The sequence below is a fragment of the Uloborus diversus genome, chromosome 9 (genome assembly GCF_026930045.1).
Source record: "Uloborus diversus isolate 005 chromosome 9, Udiv.v.3.1, whole genome shotgun sequence".
NCBI lineage: Eukaryota > Metazoa > Arthropoda > Arachnida > Araneae > Uloboridae > Uloborus > Uloborus diversus.
Window position 1 is genome coordinate 50,950,961 of NC_072739.1, and position 19,857 is coordinate 50,970,817.

At 34.4% G+C, this 19,857-nt stretch overlaps 1 protein-coding gene across 1 annotated transcript in view; it reads left to right on the forward strand.

Moving 5' to 3' along the window:
* Nucleotides 1-19,857, forward strand: part of LOC129229352 (voltage-dependent anion-selective channel protein 2-like) — a 42,487-nt gene that overhangs the window by 10,767 nt on the left and 11,863 nt on the right. Inside the window, exons 2-5 of the mRNA XM_054863642.1 lie at nucleotides 1,457-1,529; nucleotides 5,098-5,232; nucleotides 8,198-8,318; nucleotides 13,549-13,659. Coding sequence (XP_054719617.1) covers nucleotides 1,466-1,529; nucleotides 5,098-5,232; nucleotides 8,198-8,318; nucleotides 13,549-13,659 — 431 coding nt within the window. The 5' untranslated portion in view covers nucleotides 1,457-1,465. The remainder of the gene's footprint in view (nucleotides 1-1,456; nucleotides 1,530-5,097; nucleotides 5,233-8,197; nucleotides 8,319-13,548; nucleotides 13,660-19,857) is intronic.

The following is a 19,857-nucleotide window of genomic DNA, read 5'->3' on the forward strand; positions in this document are numbered from 1 at the left end:
CGATGAAAAGTCCTATTATTTAAACAATAACAAGTGCATTAACGGTTAACAATTGTATAATTAAAGTCAAAGAAAAAGTTACTAACTCAAAGACATATTCAATATTAAGCTTCATCTGAAATTAAATCTACATTCAATTTTATTTTTGTTTACTAATCCCAATTTGCTATTACTGAAGGTCATGTCGAAAAATATTTCATAATCTGCATTCCTAGATACTAACATCAATTCAAGATACCCAACAATACTAAGTTCAGACAATGCTTAAAGATTTAATCAGATCATACCCATACCTATCGACAGGGCCAGATTTGGAAGTGTGGAGGCCCCTAATCAGGGTTCGAAAAGATCATACTTTCGAAAATATCGGATACTTTGATATATATCCAAATATTTTGATATATATGTATATGTCCGATATTTTCGACATGTGAAAGTTAGGATATTTTGTAAAATTTTATTGTTGGGGCCCCCTTGTTGTGGAGGCCCCGGGGTAGTAACCCCGCCTGCCCTCCCCTAAATCCGGCCCTGCCTATCGACGATCAAAAAACTAAGTCTCAATTAATACATTCTGATAACTATGAACAGGGACCTCGATGGCTTAATAAAGCCCGAGAGTGAAACACCCCTATTGCAATCTACCAGCAGGTAAACTAAAAACCAAAAGCTAGAATGGGAGAAAAAGCCAACGGGGGCTGAATCCCTATAAGTACAGCATGCCCTGATTAGCATAAAGTGTGATCAGTTTTGTTTCTTCACCGGAAGTGAAGAGATAGTGAAGGCGAAAATTGCTTAGCAAAGCGATGAATTCGTTAGGTTATCATAAACCTTAACATTCGTAGTTAGTTTACGTTTAAGTAACTTTAGTTGTTTGTAAATTATGAGATACATATACTAAATTACTGATAATATACTTAAGGTAACTTAGTGTTTATCATTACCCTCCCACAGCTATTCCAGTTAGTCCACTTTTTTTTTGCAGCTTTTCCCTTTTCTTTGCTGAGGAGCAGTGTTAATCCCCAGGCGTTCTTCCATAGCGATCTATTGTATTTCTTTCTGCAGCCTGATTGTACTGATGCATCTCTGGAGTGGTGTGAAATTCCTTTCTTGGGATCTAAAATAAAAATAACTCCAAAAAAAAACGCCAATTTTTTAAACTGGGTCACCATGTGGCGACCGTAGATCTTGACCTTTTTCTGAAACTCAATATTTCGTTCCAGAAGGGCACCTCAAATGAGCATCAGTCGGCCGGCTGAGTAGCATTCGCAATAGCACAAATTAGCGTCGTTCGGCTTGGAAGAGCATCTTGCACTGACGCTTATTTGTGTCGATCTTCCCGAAAGGGTTAATTTTTAAAATGTTATTCTAATTTTCTTTGCAGCATGATATGATTGTTTTTAAATAATTGAGTAACTTTTTTGTATTGACTGTTATTCATTTGTTTATTCATTTTTAGACATAAAAGATGGCACCACCATGTTTTGCTGATCTTGGAAAGCAAGCAAGAGACATCTTTAGCAAAAACTATCGTAAGCATAATTTTTCTGTTATTCAAAAAATGACTGTCGACATCAAAAGCTCTGTATTTTTTGAAACATTTCTGCTGATTAGCTTATTTTTTGCCTGTTCTTGAATGTTGAGAGATTCAGATTTTTGTGTGTTTACCTTTTTCACCTTTAAAACCCAGGTTACTTATTACAGTTGAGTCTTGATAGTTCAAGGTTCTGCTTAATCCGAGGTGCTTCATTCATTTTTTTGGTTTAATTTTTTAGTCACTCAAAAAATATTTTCATTCAAATCGGAAAATAGAAATTCTGCTTTTGTAAAACTGATCAACTTCCAACAGGAAATAAGGAAAATACATTGAGAAGTTTGTTTCAACAGCTCCAAAGAGATACAAAATATTCAACTAAAATATATGTATTACGACTACAAGATGTGTATGCAAAGATACCTTGGAGATAATAACTTGATATGCACAATTGACATTGATTTTTAACAAAGAACGTGTTGACATCCCTTTTGGAATATCTGCTTGCAATAAAGAAAAGGTGCACAGCTTGACGGCACACTAGTTTCAAAAAATTTTTTTTCGCAACTAACCATTTTTGTTATGCTAGATGCATCTCATACATAACACTCTGATTGATACAGATAACTCTTTGAAATGGTATCAGGCGCAGTCAAAATGCATGTTTTGGTTGCTTAAAACTGCACATAAATATGCACTGATATCGTGAAAAATAAAAATCTTAATTCGTTTAGACGCTATTAAAGCGTAAATTTATGTTGAAATTTGAGTAATTAATTTTGCGTGATAGGCTACTTTTTCTTTGCACAAGGAAGTTAAATGTGTCCCTCCTATGTCGTCCGATTTGTGTCAGTTTTCAATCTGGAAGAATTTCTGGATAACCTGAGCTAGTAAGCTTTAGCACTGGATATGCTACAGCAGCAAAATGGGGTGAAGTATGAATATTTTGTTTGCATATCACCCTGTACCCAACAGCTTTTTTATTTTTGTTAGCTTTCAAAAACCAACTGACTTTCAGAAGAGTTTGTCACATAGAGATGTCTACAGGGTGGTTACAAAATTCTATTACATATCTAATCCTTTAATTACACACAGATAAAATAGAAAGTGGAAAATACACCAATGTGATGAACGTTATACATGAAAGTTTACCTTGAAATAATTTTATTTGAATTGGCCGCCATCTTTATGGATTACTAAAGATTCTCTTCCGCCACTGTCCTATTATGGCACGAATGATTTTCAAAGATAATTTGTCCCATTCACTCAATATGGAAGCTTTGAGAGAGTCCTCTGCTGCTTAGCATTTACTTTGGATTCATAATCCCCCAAATGTTAAAGTTTAAAGGATTTGAATCTGGTGATGAAAGTGGCCATCTTTCTTGCAGAAAGTGGATCTTCTTGCTTGATTAACTTCCGGTAATTAGCATGGAGCCATTCCTGAGTTTTTTTGCATTGGTAGGACGGTTCAGAATCTTGCTGAAATATCCAATTTGTTTAGGATATAATCCGTCAACATGTCGTTATATAATATGTGTAACCAATATTTCCTGTTTGTAATGTTCAGCATGTTGATTTTTATCCCTTTCTCGTTGAATTTCAGAGGCAATTTTCCGTTGTGTGACACTGCAGCCCAAACCATAACAGAATTCTTGTTCTGAAAGCGTTTAACTGTTTGAAAATTTTCAAGTATATCCTGGGAGGTTGCTCTGTACAAAACTTTCATTAGAGAAAATTAATCTGTCAGTACTGTTGATACCGTGCCGGTTCAGCAACTTCTTACATCTTTTGTAATCTTTTTACTATTTGTGCAGTAGTCAAACCTTGAACTTTTCTTTTCGATAAAGGCCAAAATCCAGGTCTTCATTTATGATCAGTTGCATAGTTCTGTGACACACGTTCTTTTTGCAGCCGTTTTATTTGCAGAACGTTGTGAATTTCTTAGTATCTTTTCACAAATTCTTTTGATACGTTCGTTTGTACGAACAATATGTTGACGGACCTTGGTCGATCTTTACAGCTATTAGTCTCCAATAATCGATTTTTTGTCTTATATATAAATGTTCTTTTATAACTGAGGTGTTTTAATTGCTTAAATATTTTACCTGAAGAAAATTTTGTGATCAGAAAGCTGCTTAAGCATTAACCTTTTGGCTTCCATCTTAAAAAATATTCTAAATTTTTTTCTTAAAAATCCTCTGCTTTGACAAAAAGTTGCCAGTTACAGAAATAGAGAAATTGTTTTTGTTGATCGCAGTGACTTTTCATGGACACATCCAGGGATCGCGCTAAGGATTTCAAATCGTTCGCCAGTAAATTCGCCAAATTTTTAAAGTGTTAGCCAAATTTCAAAAGTTTTAGTCAAAGACTAACTTTAACTTATTTTAAATGTATTTTTGTCTGCAGAAATATTTAATCAGTAAGTGAAGTATAACTTAATTTTTGACAATTTTTTGAGGATAAGGGCAGGGGTATATCCAGGAATTTTTGTCCGTTTTTAGGAATTTGGTGAGAAAAAAAAATGCAAATTAAGTAGTTTTTCCAAATTATATGTAATTTTTCAAATGAAAAAATGGCTAAAAACAACTTTAAGTGATATTTATCATTTTTCAATAAATTTAAGAGTAGAAATAAAAACTTTTAACGAAATAAAGACTGCATTCCCATCTTACTCCGATGTTTCAGACATCGAACACAATGAAACAAACGCGCCATTCAACAAGTCATCCACCAACATTTTCGGTACGCGGTAACCAAGCTGTGCACGCGATATCGAATCAGCAAGAGGCGCAAGTACAGTGATGCAAAGAGGCAAACGTCATCCTTCCTCCGATCCGATGCTAACGCGCGTGCGCGCACCTCAATCTGCTCGGAGTGTTCCGAGGATAAAACAACTTTCAGTGATTGCTAGTCTGGGAGTTTTGTGAAAGGTTCTTTTTTAGGGGTCAGAATTTTGTGACGGGTCCGTTTTTAGGGGTCTAAATTTTGTGAATGGACTTAATTTTTATTTAGATTGACTTCTGAAGGGAGATTTTTTTTCCTCTGTGTATATTTTAGAGAATTTTCTGTTCGCCAATAAATTCGCCAAATTCAAATTTTTTTCGCCGATTTTACAATTTTATCGTATTTGGCGCATTGGCGAATGCTTAACGCGGTCCCTGACACATCCGATAATTCTGAATTGTGTATAACACATTTGTAAAATTTGCTTTCAATTATTTTTTATAGTCAATATTAGTTTTTTTATTTCTTAAAACTAAATTTCAGCAAGTGTTTTACAAATTTATTATTGCAAAAAGTGCTAGAATAACGCTTGATTAGCTGGTATGCATTGCAACACATTAATGAAATCGCGTAAAACTTCTGCAAGATATTATAGCACTAATGCTTCTTCAGAATAAAGTATTTATATTCAAGAAAAATTTAGTGCTTATTAACTCAAAAAGGTAATTATTTTTGTTAAGAAATTAATTATAGTATATTATCTTATTCTTATGGTTTTGTTTGAAATATGCTCTTTTTTTCCCTTGTTATTCATGTTTAAATTTTATAATAAATTTATTTAGATATTGGTGTGACAAAGTTGGATTGTAAAACCAAAACTAGCACTGGTGTAAATTTTGCTGTTGTTGGAACCTCAAACAATGATACAGGAAGAGTGAATGCCTCTCTAGAAACAAAGTACTTGTTCAAAGATTACGGTATGATTTTGTTTGCATGTATCAAACTTTAATCTTATGTGCTCTTTTGTATTTGGATCAAATAAATATTTTCGCATCTGTTTCTGTAATATCTTTAAAGGTCATTAGTTGCTTATATTTAGTTGTTCCGATGGTTATTTTCTTTGAGGGTTCTCCCCAAGACTTTTACAAAATTCTAAAAAGTTATGCATCATTGTGATTAATATTAATGTAACTGTAAAGTGTTCCTATTTAATATTTTATTTCCACTTTTAATAAATGCATTTATTATGAGCAATAAATCTACATCACAGATAAACATCTTAAAATATACGGCTAATGTGTTCGTTTTTATAAATGCTATTACTTGCATTAGAACTTAACACTCAGTTGATTTATATGAACACTTACACATAAACTGATCTTACTTTTTTTTAAATTTTCTCTTTAAAATATTTTACAATCAATTGTTGATATACATATTTATGTATGTTATTTTTAAATTGAAATATTATTTGAATAGGAAAAATCCCCAAGTAGCATTGAATCTTGGTGCACTATTGTACTTGGTTGGCTGTATGTTGGAGTACGATTTGCACCCAATATTGGCCGAAGCTCATAGGGGATACATTTTGACAATGTTGGCCAATATTGCAATCACACTCTGGAGCCATTATTGCATGCCAATATCGGCTAAATAGTGGCTTCCACTATTGGTATTATTGTATACACTGCTGGCTACACAAAATACGACACCAAGAACTTGCAGTCAGAATGAAACAAAATTTTACACTTGATGGCCACAGTTTACAAAATGAACGTAAAATGAATAATTTTTAAATTTACATTTAAAAATATTTTTCAATAAATGTTTATATACATATTTATGTATGTTATTTTTATATTAACCCTAGCGTCAATGACTGGGTACCTTTTTGCACGATTTATCACAATTTTTGTCACTTCTAATTCAGTCTTACCCAAATCTCTTTTAATCCTCGCTATTTACATGAATCTGAATAAAACCAAGTTGTAACCGTGTTTTCAAAAATTCTTTTTTTTTGTTTTTTTTTCAATGGTAAACATTTACCGATGGAAAACAATGATGGATACCTGGGACCCGGGTATCCATCATAAAATCCATTTATGTTCATACTTGCTCTGTAAAGTGGATATGAAGTCGTTTTCCACATTTCTACTGCATCATCGGTGTTTGAATTATTTGCACCTGCTGTGATTAGAATACCAATAAATGCATGAAATTCTTCAGCTGTTAGTTTCGACCAACTTCTTGTTTGGTTACTTCTTTAGTTGCTTCTTGTTTGGATTATCTTGATTGTATTTCTTATAAATAGTAACTACCTTCTGATTCATATGCCTAACAACCATGTCAACCATTTCATCTGTAAATATACACTTGAAGGTTTCTCGAATGTTTAAGTTTTGTGTTGTCTTTAAGTTTTGTGTTGTGTTGTCTTAAGTTTTGTGTTGTTGTAGCGATCTACTCTTTTCACAAACAATATTATGAGCTGGTGTTTGTCTATAAGCAGGTGGATCTTTATTCCAAACAGTTCCATTTTTGGCTTTTACATTATCAGTGTTACCAGAAGAGTCGGTCTCATTTGAACTGTCATTGCTGAATTCACTGTCACCTCGGGTTCCAACTGAAAATAAAGAAGAAAGCATGACATATTTGAATCAATCACGTACATCTTATTTCTGGTGACGATGGACTTTCTTTTTTATAAATATATACTATAAAAGTTAAGAGAAAAAATATACCATCATGATCATCATCTGATATTTCTTCTTGGTCCCCACTTCCAGGCATATAGTCCTCATCTATCTCCTGATCAGAAAGATCACTGGATTCACTTGATACTTCATCAAACAATTTTTTAATATATTCTCTCTTTTTCGCAGCAGTCCGTCTTCGGAATGAAGAAAAAAAACATTAATAGAAAAAAATACAAAAGCTTTAATGATTTTAATTTTCCAATTTAATACTTAAGTTACGAATATTATTAAATCTTACTATTTCATACTACTATTAAAATAGTGAACAGAATTTATAAATATTATTAAAATTGAAATAAAATGAATAAAATAGTATTTAATTATTGAAACAAAGGTAATAAAAAAAACTAAATTGAGGAAAAATAGTCTACAAAATTATAAAGGTAAATTATATAATAAAAAAATAAGTAAAACATAAAGTAAAAACAATACATCATTTTGCGTACAGCCTTGCAGATAACTCCTCCATTCCTTTCTACTTGAGTGGCGATTAATGTAGATATAAATAATTAAATTACTACAATTTCATTAAGAAATTTTAAACCGCACTATAAAATACAAAATAAAGCTGGAGTGCAAAGCTGCAAAGTAAAAAACAAATGGGAAAAAAAAACCAATTAGTTTCTTTCAGACTACCAAGATTGAAACGTATAAAACGCTAGGAAAGTATTTAGCCATTTCGTTTTTAGGCGAAAACGGGATACACACATTCTCCGAGTTGGGGGGGAGGGGTGAGGAACAGTGCCATTTGAGTAAAAGGGGTGGTGGGAAAAAGCTGGTTTCTGCTCTACGCTTTCGAAATTCGCATTGGGTACCCGGTTATTGAAAGTAAGGGAAAAGTTTGGTCATTGACGCTAGGGTTAAAATATTACTTGAATAGGAAGAATCTAGAATTATTATTTTCAAACTTCAAATTTTAAACAAACTTTGAGTTTACCGAAAAAATGGGCAAAATGACATTTTATCTGGGATGGTTTTTTCCAGTGTTTTTTTCCGGGGTGGACAAAATAGGACAACCCTGTCACTTAGAAGTAGTTCTCTACAGCTCTCATAAACTACTTGTCTATTCTGATGCATATGCAAAAAGAAAAATACATAACCTTTGTTTAAGTTTCAAATAAGAATAGCTAACAAAACAATAATTAATATCGGATTTATTAATTTACTTCTTTCATTCTTGCATTTACAGGTGTTACAATTAAAGAAAAGTGGAATACTGAAAATATACTTTCTACTGATGTTGCTGTTGAAGATCAGTTTGTCAAGGGCTTGAAGTTAAATTTAGACAGTAGTTTTGCTCCACAAACTGGGTAAGTGTATAGGATCATTCCTCATGCTAGAACATCAGATTGTAATTTCACCAGCATTTTGTTATGGATCGTAATATTTCAATTAAATAGAAAAAAGCTCTTATCTTTTGATTTATATCTCGGGATATCTAAAGTCCAGCTCTCATAATTTTCTGCATGTATTAGTTTATATTTTTTCTGTATTGATATAAGGATGATAAAATAACTTGTAGGTTTTGACAGCAAAATTTCCAATATAAAGGAAGCATATCTTATTTGTTACAAATCAATAATTCAAACTGTTGGAGGAAAAAAAAACATGAAAAGCCGCCATTTGTCACCTTTCTTAAAATTTTGTAAATTCTATTTTTATCAATTCAATTGTATCAGTTCAGAAAAATTCACCTATCCACAGAGGTTCAGGGTGAGGATTAAACCAGGATCATGGAATTCTATATCCCCTGGTCAAGGAATTCTATGACCATAAATCATGGAATTATTAAATTCTGATATTGTAGAATATTGGGAAATTTTGAAAATACCCATAATCAGGGAAACATTTCCATAATTTTTAATTATAATCTAAGTTTTAACAATTATGTTGCAAATTATTGATTTTGATCATTTTTCCCACATTCAACTGCAATGTTAAAATTATTGATTTTAAAGTCCCTGTTTTTGCAGATTTTAATTTCTCTGGTGCCTAAATTTGAAAATGTAAGCTTTTTGCATGATGTATTAATTGGATTATTTTTCATTTCAAGATTTGTTAAGCTTTGTCATAACTTTTACTATCAAGGCTATTTATGTGCGATAGCCACTGATGTTTCTATTCAAACTCTGGCTATCAGATATGATAGACATGCTTTTTCCCCTCTTCAAACCTTGGCTATCAAACATGATATCAGTTTCATGGTAATTGAATTGGAGTTTGATTGCTAGGCTCCTTACAATGAGTTAGGTTTGTAAAGTGATGTTAATGCTAATTCTATGATAAATACAAGAATTAATAAAATAGAAAATAATTAATTAAATATAATTAAACATACTTAACATATAAAATAATAGACAATTAAAATTAGAGAAAAAATTATAGGTTTGAAAAACTAAAATATCTCCAGAGCTCACCCTTTCATATATTTAAACACTTTCCAATTTAAGAGATAAGATTAATTTTGCCATGTAGTATAAATGTATAAATAAATGGTTTTAGTGATAAGTGACAAAGTTAGCTGACTATCAAAAACAATCGCCATAGCCAAGCATAGAAGAATTTACTCTTAATTTTCACAGGGTGCTTAACGATCAAAAATTTTCCCATGTGTTGCAAAATTACCAATGTTGAAAAATATTGTTTTATAATGCAAAAAGATAAAAATTACACAATTTTTTATTTTTGTTTGCCACCATGGTGAACATTTGCAGCTTTGGCTTCTCAGTCAAAGTGTTAAAAGGCAGATAAATTTGCTTTTTACTTTCATTAAAACCTTATTAAAAATAAATAAATGAAATTCCATAATTGGTTTAGGGTTTAACAGGGGTGCTCCCCTCCAAGCTCAATGGCGCAAATTCCCCCCCCCCCCCCAATGTTTCTCTCTTTCAAATCTGGTTCAACATAAGTTTTTTAGAGTGTAATTTCCAGTTAAAATCCGGGTTTGTGTGTGTGTGGGGGGGGGGGGGATAGCGCTAACAACTACCATTTGAACTGAAATATTGTTGACTCGCCTCGCTTTCCCAAAATTTACAACGTGGTCCTTGAGTAGACACGTTTTGGTGAGTTTTGCTACACCTATTTTATTATTTTTTTAAAAGTATGAATCATTACAGAGAGAGTGGATTCAACTTTCTGATTTGGGATGGAGTCATTACTAGATGTATGCAATATGAACCTTGAAACGTAAACATAAGTCACTTAGCTAGGAGGTCCGGGGGTTTCTCCCCAGTAAAATTTTCAAAATTGTGGCTTTAAAACCAGTTTTAGACCATCTTTGGTGGGGTATAAAAGGGGGATAAAAGGTTCGGTGGCGCCTTCCCATTAATTTTTCAATACTGTAACTTCAAACACGCAATTGTAGGTATAGATAGACTACCGTTGGGTTAGGGAGAGGGGACGGGTTGGGTGGCTCTCCTCCGATAAGTTCTTAAAATTGTAGTTTTAAAAACCTGATTTTAGACTATCTGTGATAATGTTAGGGAATAAAGAGATTCAGGGCTTTGCACAGAAAATTTTTCGCGATTAAAGTCTTAAAAACACTATTTTGGGCTACCTATGGTTATGGGACAGGCAGTTTTTTGAAATGGATCCTCTAAAATTGAAACTGTAGCCAAGCTTCGTGACGTTAAGAAAAGTGTTCGGATGCTTTCCTGAAATTTTCTCGAAATTGAAGCCCCGAAAATCAAATTTAAGACTATCTTTAATAATGTTGACGAGAGTGGGGGAAAGGAGAGGGGCGCTCCAGTTAAATTTTCGAACTTCTAGCTTTAAAAACGCAGTTTAATAGATCTTGATAATGTTAGTGGAAGGTGAATTTTGGTGCCATTCCCCCTGCAATTTTTCGAAATTGTTAGTACAAAAACGCAATTCAAGGATTGTCTTTGATTGTATTAAAGAGAGAGGGGGAATCAGGGGCTCTCTCCCATAAATTTTTCGAAATTGCAGTTCTAGAAACGCAGTTTTAGATAACTCTTGATGATCAAGAGGGTGTTATTCGGGCGTTACAGTGGGGGGCGCTTCTGGAAGTTTTCCTAAATGGAAGTCGCATAGCCAAAAATGATGGACCACACACAGATACCCTGTGACAAATATTTTTCGGAAATCCTCAAAAAGAGATTCAGCACACATTGAAAATCAGAACTCAAGAATTTTAACGAATCAAATATCCTTCTATGCATATCAGATTAGAAGAAAGTCAAGATGATTTACGAAAAATATTCGAAACACAACAACAACAAGTTGTTTGTTCTGCTTCTATCAGCAAAAACCAACATCATTGAAAGTTTTAACAAAAATCATCTAATCATAAATTGAAACAATCAGTTTTAAAATGGTAGAGACAATGATAGTAAAGTGAAATGAAAAATTCTGCATAAACTTAAGCTACTTTATGAAAAAAATATAGCACTTGTCAGTTGGAAGAATTAAAAATATGTTATCCGCAAACTTCAAAACTTAGTTCTTAACGATTGTCGCTGTGCAAATGAGTCAACGAATGACTAGAGCATAGTGGTCAGAATTATTTCAAACGGTAAATAAAGAAGGGGGGAAAACTTTATTTTAGTCATTTTTTATCTCTCTCCCTCTCTCCTCACTGTTACACGTATTCATCATGCAGAATTGTGCTACTTCAAGAAAATTTATAGTAAATCAAAAAGAAAGCAAATCGCCTGATCCAGCTTTGAAACGAACACCAAATCCATCCTGTCTCTGATGTTCCCTTTATTGAAAAAGAGACACGGTCATTAAATTGTGGAAAGGAGTACGTGAAAAAAGTATTTATGCATCTATTTCTTGTTGAATAAGTTTAAATATTTTTTCCTTCCAAAAATCAAAAATTTTATGTTTTAAAGAAAAAAAACTCTGGAAAAAAAATCCCCCCCCAAAAACTTTGATGGCGCAACTTGCGCCATAATCCCCCCTGTGGGCACCCCTGGGATTCAAGCTTTCAAGTACTGTAAGTTGGTGCTGAAGTGCTGGTTTAATATTTTTAATTTTACACCTTTATTAAGCACTGAAGGTCAAGCAAAATATTTGATGTTGTTTTAAAAAATATGAACCCACCAAAAACATTCTGTAAAAAACTAGCCAAGTCTCGATGGAGCTGTTTGTTTATCTCTAAAAAGTAATGAAATCTAAACAAAGTCATGACAAGTCGAAGGTTCCTTACTGCGATTTCTTTATTGTTATAGTTAATGTTGTGTGACTTGGCCGTTAAACATTCTTTATACGTTAGTGGGTACAAGTCAATTTTGTTTACACGTTTTCCAAGTGGCAATTTTCCATCGTCAATGGGTAGTGGTTCTGGCGACAGATTGGTGCAATCGTGTCATGGAGCACCTGGTTTTGTACCCTTGTGTACCCTTTAACGGCCAAGTCACACAACATTAACTATAACAATAAAGAAATCGCAGTAAGGAACCTTCGACTTGTCATGACTTTGTTTAGATTTCATTACTTTTTAGAGATAAACAAACAGCTCCATCGAGACTTGGCTAGTTTTTTACAGAATGTTTTTGGTGGGATTTCACTTCTTTTTGTAGAAACATTTAATTTCTGTAATGTTCGAGTAGACTAAAGTTAGGCTAGATTAAATTAGAAGATGTGTCTCACTACGCTGAACTTTCGCAATGACAATCGATTTTTTGATGTACCAATAGTAGAAGGGGGCATTACCATATCTAATACAGCTGAGACCAGCTGAGGGTTCTTCATTAGATACTTCAGGCTTTCGATTTTTGACATCAAATGAAGCGGCCCACAAAGTTGAATATTTTTTGTAAAGGCGGTTAGTCTAGTTTTTATAGTTTTCCCTTTATGTAGTCATCAAACCCTAACTCTGTACCAAATTTCACCTCTCTGAGTTTATGGGAAGTACTAGTTCTATTTTGATGATCATGAGTGAGTGAGTGTCATAAATGCGAAACTTTGCTTTCGCTTAACTTCGGAACTAAATGACCTACAGACTTGAAATTTTGGATTTTAAGTATGTGATTATAGCTTACTGGATGACGAAAATTTCTGCGTTCTAGTCTCATCAGAAGGTTCTCAAATAGGGGCCTGAAAATGCGGCGAAATGGTTCCAGTAAAGGATGGTACGGCAGTGTTTGCTTCGCGCTTGACTTGGCGGGGGGCACTGCCGTGCCCCCAAATTAAGTGAAACTACTTATAATTATATCTAATTTCCAAATGTCTGGCAGCAAAACTACTGTCTTAATTGAATAGGTTTTTTTATTGAAATGGCATACGTCAACTTATGAATCACATTGATTTACACCCTTTTAACCAAAAGTTATTCAACTGAGCGATGTATGATGCACATCTAAATTGTTTCTACTTGTCACCCAGGTGAAAGTTAGTAATAGTCAAAGCCTAATGTTTAAAAATGATACTGATGATATAAATTAACATGTCATTATTTAAAATATGTTTTCTTTCATTAAGTAATGGCTGATGTGTTCAGCCTTGCATGCGCTACCGTGAATATAGTTTCATTACTAGAATCAGCATTTTTATTACATTGACTTTTTTTTATAGGAAAAAAGCTGGAACAATTAAAACAGCCTATAAAAATGATCATGTTCATTTGAATGGAGATGTGGATATAGATCAAAGTGCTCCCCAATTTCATGGTGCTGCAGTTTTGAAGTAAGTGATTTGCTGCATTTTTGAAAAAAATAATTTATTTAATTTAAAGGAAATGTTAATCTTGCCTATTTTTTGTTTGATTTTGCTTTGAGAAAAATGCTGCGTTTTAAGATTTGCTTCAGCTTTAGCAACCGTAACCTTATTCCCTCTATATTAGTTAATCAAATTGATTTCTATTCTTTCTCTAGGGGAACTATTCAAAACCTTGTTGATAGATTTTTTTTTGTTTAAATTGTGATTAATTTTTGCTCAAGGTTTAATCTTGGCTTCTTTAAGTGTTTTAAAAATCACCAGTTTTTCTTGTAAATAATTCAGTTTTTAGTTGTATGCTCTGCTTTAGTTTGGGCCTAAATTTTCTTTTTTAGCGCAGTATAGGTTCCACTATTAAAATTATTTTTATTCTCTTAAAAACCACATGTTTGAGAGTTTTTTATTACTCTACTAATGGCTGTAATTCAACAAATAGTGTTGTGGTTAGTTTTATTGGTAATAGCACCAATTGTAAAACATCCACCCATAAAAACACTCAAACATTAGTTCACCTGTCAAAATGAAATCGAGTTTGTTAAAAGAAGTCTTTAGACCAATCTTTCTTTTTCATTTTTAAACATTCCTTCAAATCTCAAAATTGAATTCTAAGCATTTAACCAATTAAAAAAGTAAATTAAGTCTGCTAAAAAAAGGAAGTACACCTGCTCAAGAAAGAAAAAATCACATAATAAAAGTAGGAACTCATGAGGCTTAAATGGGACGGGGGGGGGGGGGGGGGGGGGGGGTAATCCAGTTCAAGCAGAGAATAAATAAAATAATCATCTGTTTGCTGAGAATGTACTATTCAAAACTGTATTGAACAATTAAACAGCATTCATAGTAAATATCTCTGCAAATGTCATCAACCTTACTCCGGAATGAACCTGCAGCAGTGTTTCTCAAAATTATTTTTTGCTTGTCATAGTAACTTATACTTTCATAATTTTATGCTTCAATGCTTAATTTCAGAGCCTTCAATATTCAAATCTTTTCCAAACTCCTGCAATGTTTCTTCATTTTCACATATTATCTTGTTCAGTTTCTTTTATAAAGTTGTACCTAAAGTGGTATCTATTTAAGTAGTATCTTAAGAGTAGATTAAATCTTTTATGGAAATGAATCTCGGTTAAAATTTTTCTGATTCATGGGCCAGTCTTATGCGTGACATGTATTCATCATATCTTGCATAAGACAAATAAATTTGGCAAATGCTCTTACTATTAATTTTTATCCGACTTCAAACAGGGGGCATTTATCAGTTCATCTAGTATTTTTTTTTGTCGGGTCATTGTTTCACCTAGTCAACCAATTTTGATAATTCTTTTTTTAATGGATAGGGGTAAAGGATGCTCTTAGGGCCCATACCTTTGATTGACCATATTTGTTCTTCAAAAAAAAAAAAAGTTATGGGCAGAAAAAGTAAACTTTATGTAATTTCCCTATTAAGTGATTAAATACAAAACCCATTGTTACATAAATTCATTGCCGTACAACAATAATATTAATGGAAAATCATTATGAGAATTTTGAATGAAGGTTTTTCTGTAGGAAACATGAAGTTTATTCACTCTCATTGTTTCAGTTGTAGTTGTGGTGTAGTGGGCTAATGTCATGGTCAAAATGACAAGATCGAGTGTGTAGCGGCGATCTAGTGTTTGAATTAGTACAAAGCAGTTGTGCCAAAGGCTCATGCTACACCCCTAAAAAGTAAAAAAAAAGGGGGGGGGGAATTGCCAATCGTGAAGGATGATCCAGGCCTGTGTTAGAAAACACAAACAAGGTCAACAGTGGCCTGAGCCGTGCGACACAAATCAAAACATTTGTAGCCAACAACATTTCATCAAAAATCATTTCATGTTAAAGAGAAACTTCGTTAACAGGAAAGGTGCAATTAGAACATGGAACAAGCTCACCCGTTTCAGCCCAGCGGCAGAATTTAGAAAAAAAGGGGTGAAACTACAGTATGTATGACATGAGTCGCAAAACCCGACAGGTAGACAAGGGCACTTACTTTATGGCCAAGGTTACCTCATCGTTGGAGATGAAAAATGAGATGCGAAAATCACACTGGCTCCGGGATCCCGAAACCCACCTAAATATGGTCGAGAGGTTTCGAGGTGCGCAAACATAGTTTTAGTACTATAAATAGGTGTACATTAGAACATAATAAAAATAATAACCAAAAACACTTCTGCAGATGACCAAAAAATTTAGCCGCAAAGATCGTGCTGAAAAAAGAGAGCATTGGACCACTAAAAAGGAAAGGAAAAAACAGCTGTTTTAACTTGACTAATACTTTAATGAACACATGTCAAAATTACACTGTTAAACATGATTTAGCAATTTATAGGCTATTAACCAGGTAATACAAATCACAAGAGATGTTACATGTCAGATCACAAAAAAAAAGTATGCATTTAGCACCTCGCTTGAATATCACAGAAAGATACGAATGCGTTAGATATTTCTAGGTGGTCCGCGCAAATAGAGTTTAAACAAAAAAGATTATACCACATGAGAAAACAATTGCTCCGAGAAAAATTAAATTGGAAATTAAAAGAAAGAAAATCCAAGCTATAAGGGTAAATTCTGTTCCACTGCCATCAGAAACTTCCTTGGGCCGGTTTGTCCGTCCAAACTCTGCAGCTCCTAAGACTCAAGTAAAGTACAGACTGCAGAAAAACAGTGAGGCTAGGTTTTCATACAAAGCATTCCAGCTACCCTCGAAATTGGGTCACTGACCACAAAACTACCAACTCTTGACCAATCAGGTTCCATATATAGCCTCCCGCCTTTGAAAATGGCACCCTCGCCAAGCAGGTGGGAAAGAACTCTTGCTTCGGTCACGATTTTAACCTTGACCCAGAGCGGAGGAAAACTCGAAGAAATTTTGCCTTTCGTATTATGCAAAGGGCGGATATATTAATTTACGGGGGTTGTATCATAGATTATATTTAACATGTGAGACACTCTCTCACATTCTTCCGCCAAGCCAAAGTTGGAAAAAAAAATTCCAAGAGGGGTGGAGCAGGCGAAAGCTAGGGCAACATGATATTCTGAGCAGAGGCAGTCTTATCGAACGGAGCTAAATACATAAGACATCAAACCTTTAGTTGCAATACTGAACTAGAGCGGGTCGGACCACATAATTGTAAACACTAAGCCTTCAATAAAACTGAATACATTTGTACAACATAATAGAGCTGCAGCATGCATTACATATAAACAACAGAAGTCAGTGGGTGAAGTGAGATATTTACAACGAAATGCGACAAAAAGTACAATGCACAATGTGTGGGATTAGCCCACTGTTTAAAATAGAAAAAACAATTCGACTGGGAGCACAAGATAATTCTCAAAGGTAGTTCTAAACAGATTTTCCACATTAATGCACGAAATTTCATCGAGTAAACCTCAGTAAAGAGTGAAATACACCCTCCAGCAATGGAAGAAATTTTACGATGCAAGTAGGCAAACGTTGCTGGTAATATGTGGGAAAGCATCGATGGAGCACTCATCATCAATTTCGTAGAACACTATGGGATAAAAAGAGATTGAATGCATTAATTTACAAAGCTAACCCTTTTTTTTTTCAAAGGGACAAGATTAAGGGAAGCGCCAAATGAGGCTGGTAAACCAAAAAGGGAAGAAAGTGCGCATAATTTTGAAATGGGTCAGTAGGGAGTACGAATCAACAATGGTTTACATCAACCAATGCAGTCAAGCAAATAAATTGGTTTACTGCTCAAAGACCTATTATACCGTTGTTTAGTAGAAAACAGTGAAGTCAAAAAATACTGGTAACAGGCAGACTCATACCAAAGATGACTTAATTGGAAATTATAACATTTAGGATGAGAAATCTTTGTTACTCCAGTAATTAACAGACCTAGTGCGTACAAACATTAAATAAATCCAGTTTTCAATAAAACTGTTTTGTTCATATAAAATTCATATTAAATACATACATGTGACAAAAGAGAGATCATGACTAAAAAAGCAGTGAGCGTATCGTGGCAACAGTGGACTGCGCGTTGTCACCCGCGTACATTGAGCAAGATATAATGCTGTTAAAACTAATTGTATGATGTAAGATATGCTTCACAGAAATTAAACCTATTAATAAAAAATACATATATGCTTCAAAATAGCACCAGTTCGAAGAAGAAAACGCAGAGTTTATGAAGTAGATGTGGTAGAGTGTCCGAATGGATATCACTGATGAATATTGAACAGTACCTTGGTGCAGCATATAACACAGAACAGCAGATGCAGACCTGCTAATGATGAACCAGTAGGCAGTGTCTTTCAGGAACTTGGACTCTGTGAAACTTGATGCTGTCGTGGATCACATCAGGGACCGAGAGTCTACAGCCTGGCAAAAGGTCATCAGCATAAAGATGGCATGAAGAGTCGCTCCAGGAGTGGCGGACCTCAGATGATACGGCATGGCCACCGGTAAATCAGGTGAAGCGGGCTAGTAGTAGTGTAACATCAAGTCGAAGGCGCGCCGGTGACATCGAGACAGCTTACCTCCTTCTCCTAAGGTTGTAGGGGTGAGAGGGAACTAGAATAGCGGTAGGATTAGTACAAGAATCAATAATTTCATTTTCAGAAACAGGTGGACTGGCAACCGTTGTTTCCGGGACTGGGCTGTCCGGGTAGGGACGCCTTGTAGATACAATCCCGAGTCTGTCTATATGGACTTTAAATATAGAAGCCGCTGGGTTGTCAGTCAGTTGTATAGTGACCAACACAGGTGTAACCACTTCTATCACAATAAATGGTCCTGAAAATGAGGGACGGAAAGAATTTTTCGACCTGAGATATACAGTCTCCAACCGAGAATTTCCGTAACTTGGCTTTTGTGGCTTATCTGGTGTTCTGCACTGCTTTTTTTGAAATTATGATGTAGACTTGTTTGTAAACAAGTTTGTTGCAGCTCTTCGAGGAGTTGGTGTAGCTCAAAGGCTTTGTTCAGTGAAGTGTTGATGTTGAAGTTAACTACATCTGTCAGGAGGGACAGTTGTCTTCTGAAATGAACGGAGTTAGGAGAAAACTCGAGTGTCTTGTGCCTGGAGGCGTTGTATATAGCTTTGTGTATTGCTACAGCATGCTCGAATTTGAAGTTATTCTGCATGAGAGATCTCACCGATGATTTTATCGAGCCATTGATCCTCTCACTTAGACTGTTGCTTTTTGGATTTCCGCTGGTCGTGTGTCTTAATTTAATGTTAAATAATTTATTAAATTCTTCAAAAACTTCCGAGGTGAATTGTGCCCCCAAGTCTGACAGAATCAATTCCGGTCTTCCAAATGTGGTTATGTAGTCAAAGATTTTCTGAACCATTGAATTGGATCAAATATTATTCAGAGTATACAACTCAACATGCCTTGAGAGTTGCCTGTTAGATGACAGAATGTTTAAGTTGCTAGATAATGAAACAATGTCGATAGTCACAAATTGACCGGGCCGTGTAGGTGTCATCGTTTCCCCAAAAAGTTCTTGTGGGATTCTCTGTGGTTTGTTAACCACACAGACAGTGCAAGAGGCAATGAAATTAACTGTGTCAACAAAATAATTCTTCCAGAAGAACTTTGCGGCAATTGTAGCAAAATTTTTCTGTACGCCAAGATGAGAGAGGTGAGATATTCTTAATACTTTTGGCTTGAGTGAGTCAGGGACAACTATCTTATTTTCAGTTACCATGGAGTTCTCATCATTATTCTTTATATACATGAGTATTTTAGTATTAGCATCAATAAAATAATTCTTGTGTTTATCTTCATTTTTCTTATTAATTATGTTGTTGTAAATGATTGATAGCTGTGGGTCTTTTAGCTGTTCCCTAACAAAAGTATGTCCTGAAATTTCAAGTAGTGGATTGTCTTGTACATTGCTGGTGATGTTTAGCATATATTCCAAGGTATCCTTGTGCAGGAGATGATTGGCCTGGCAAAAGTCTTGGCTGTGTGGGGGGATTTGACTTAGAGGGAGTGTGTTTACTTCTGTCTGAACCACTTCAAGAAATGTTTCGTTGTCTTCCTGAGCTATCTCCACTACTGGTGCATTGGTATCATAAATCAATGCAGGATGGGATACTAAGTCTTCTTTATTATCATCCAAAGGTGTTCTAGAAATATAGTCTGGGAGGAAATTCCTTTTTC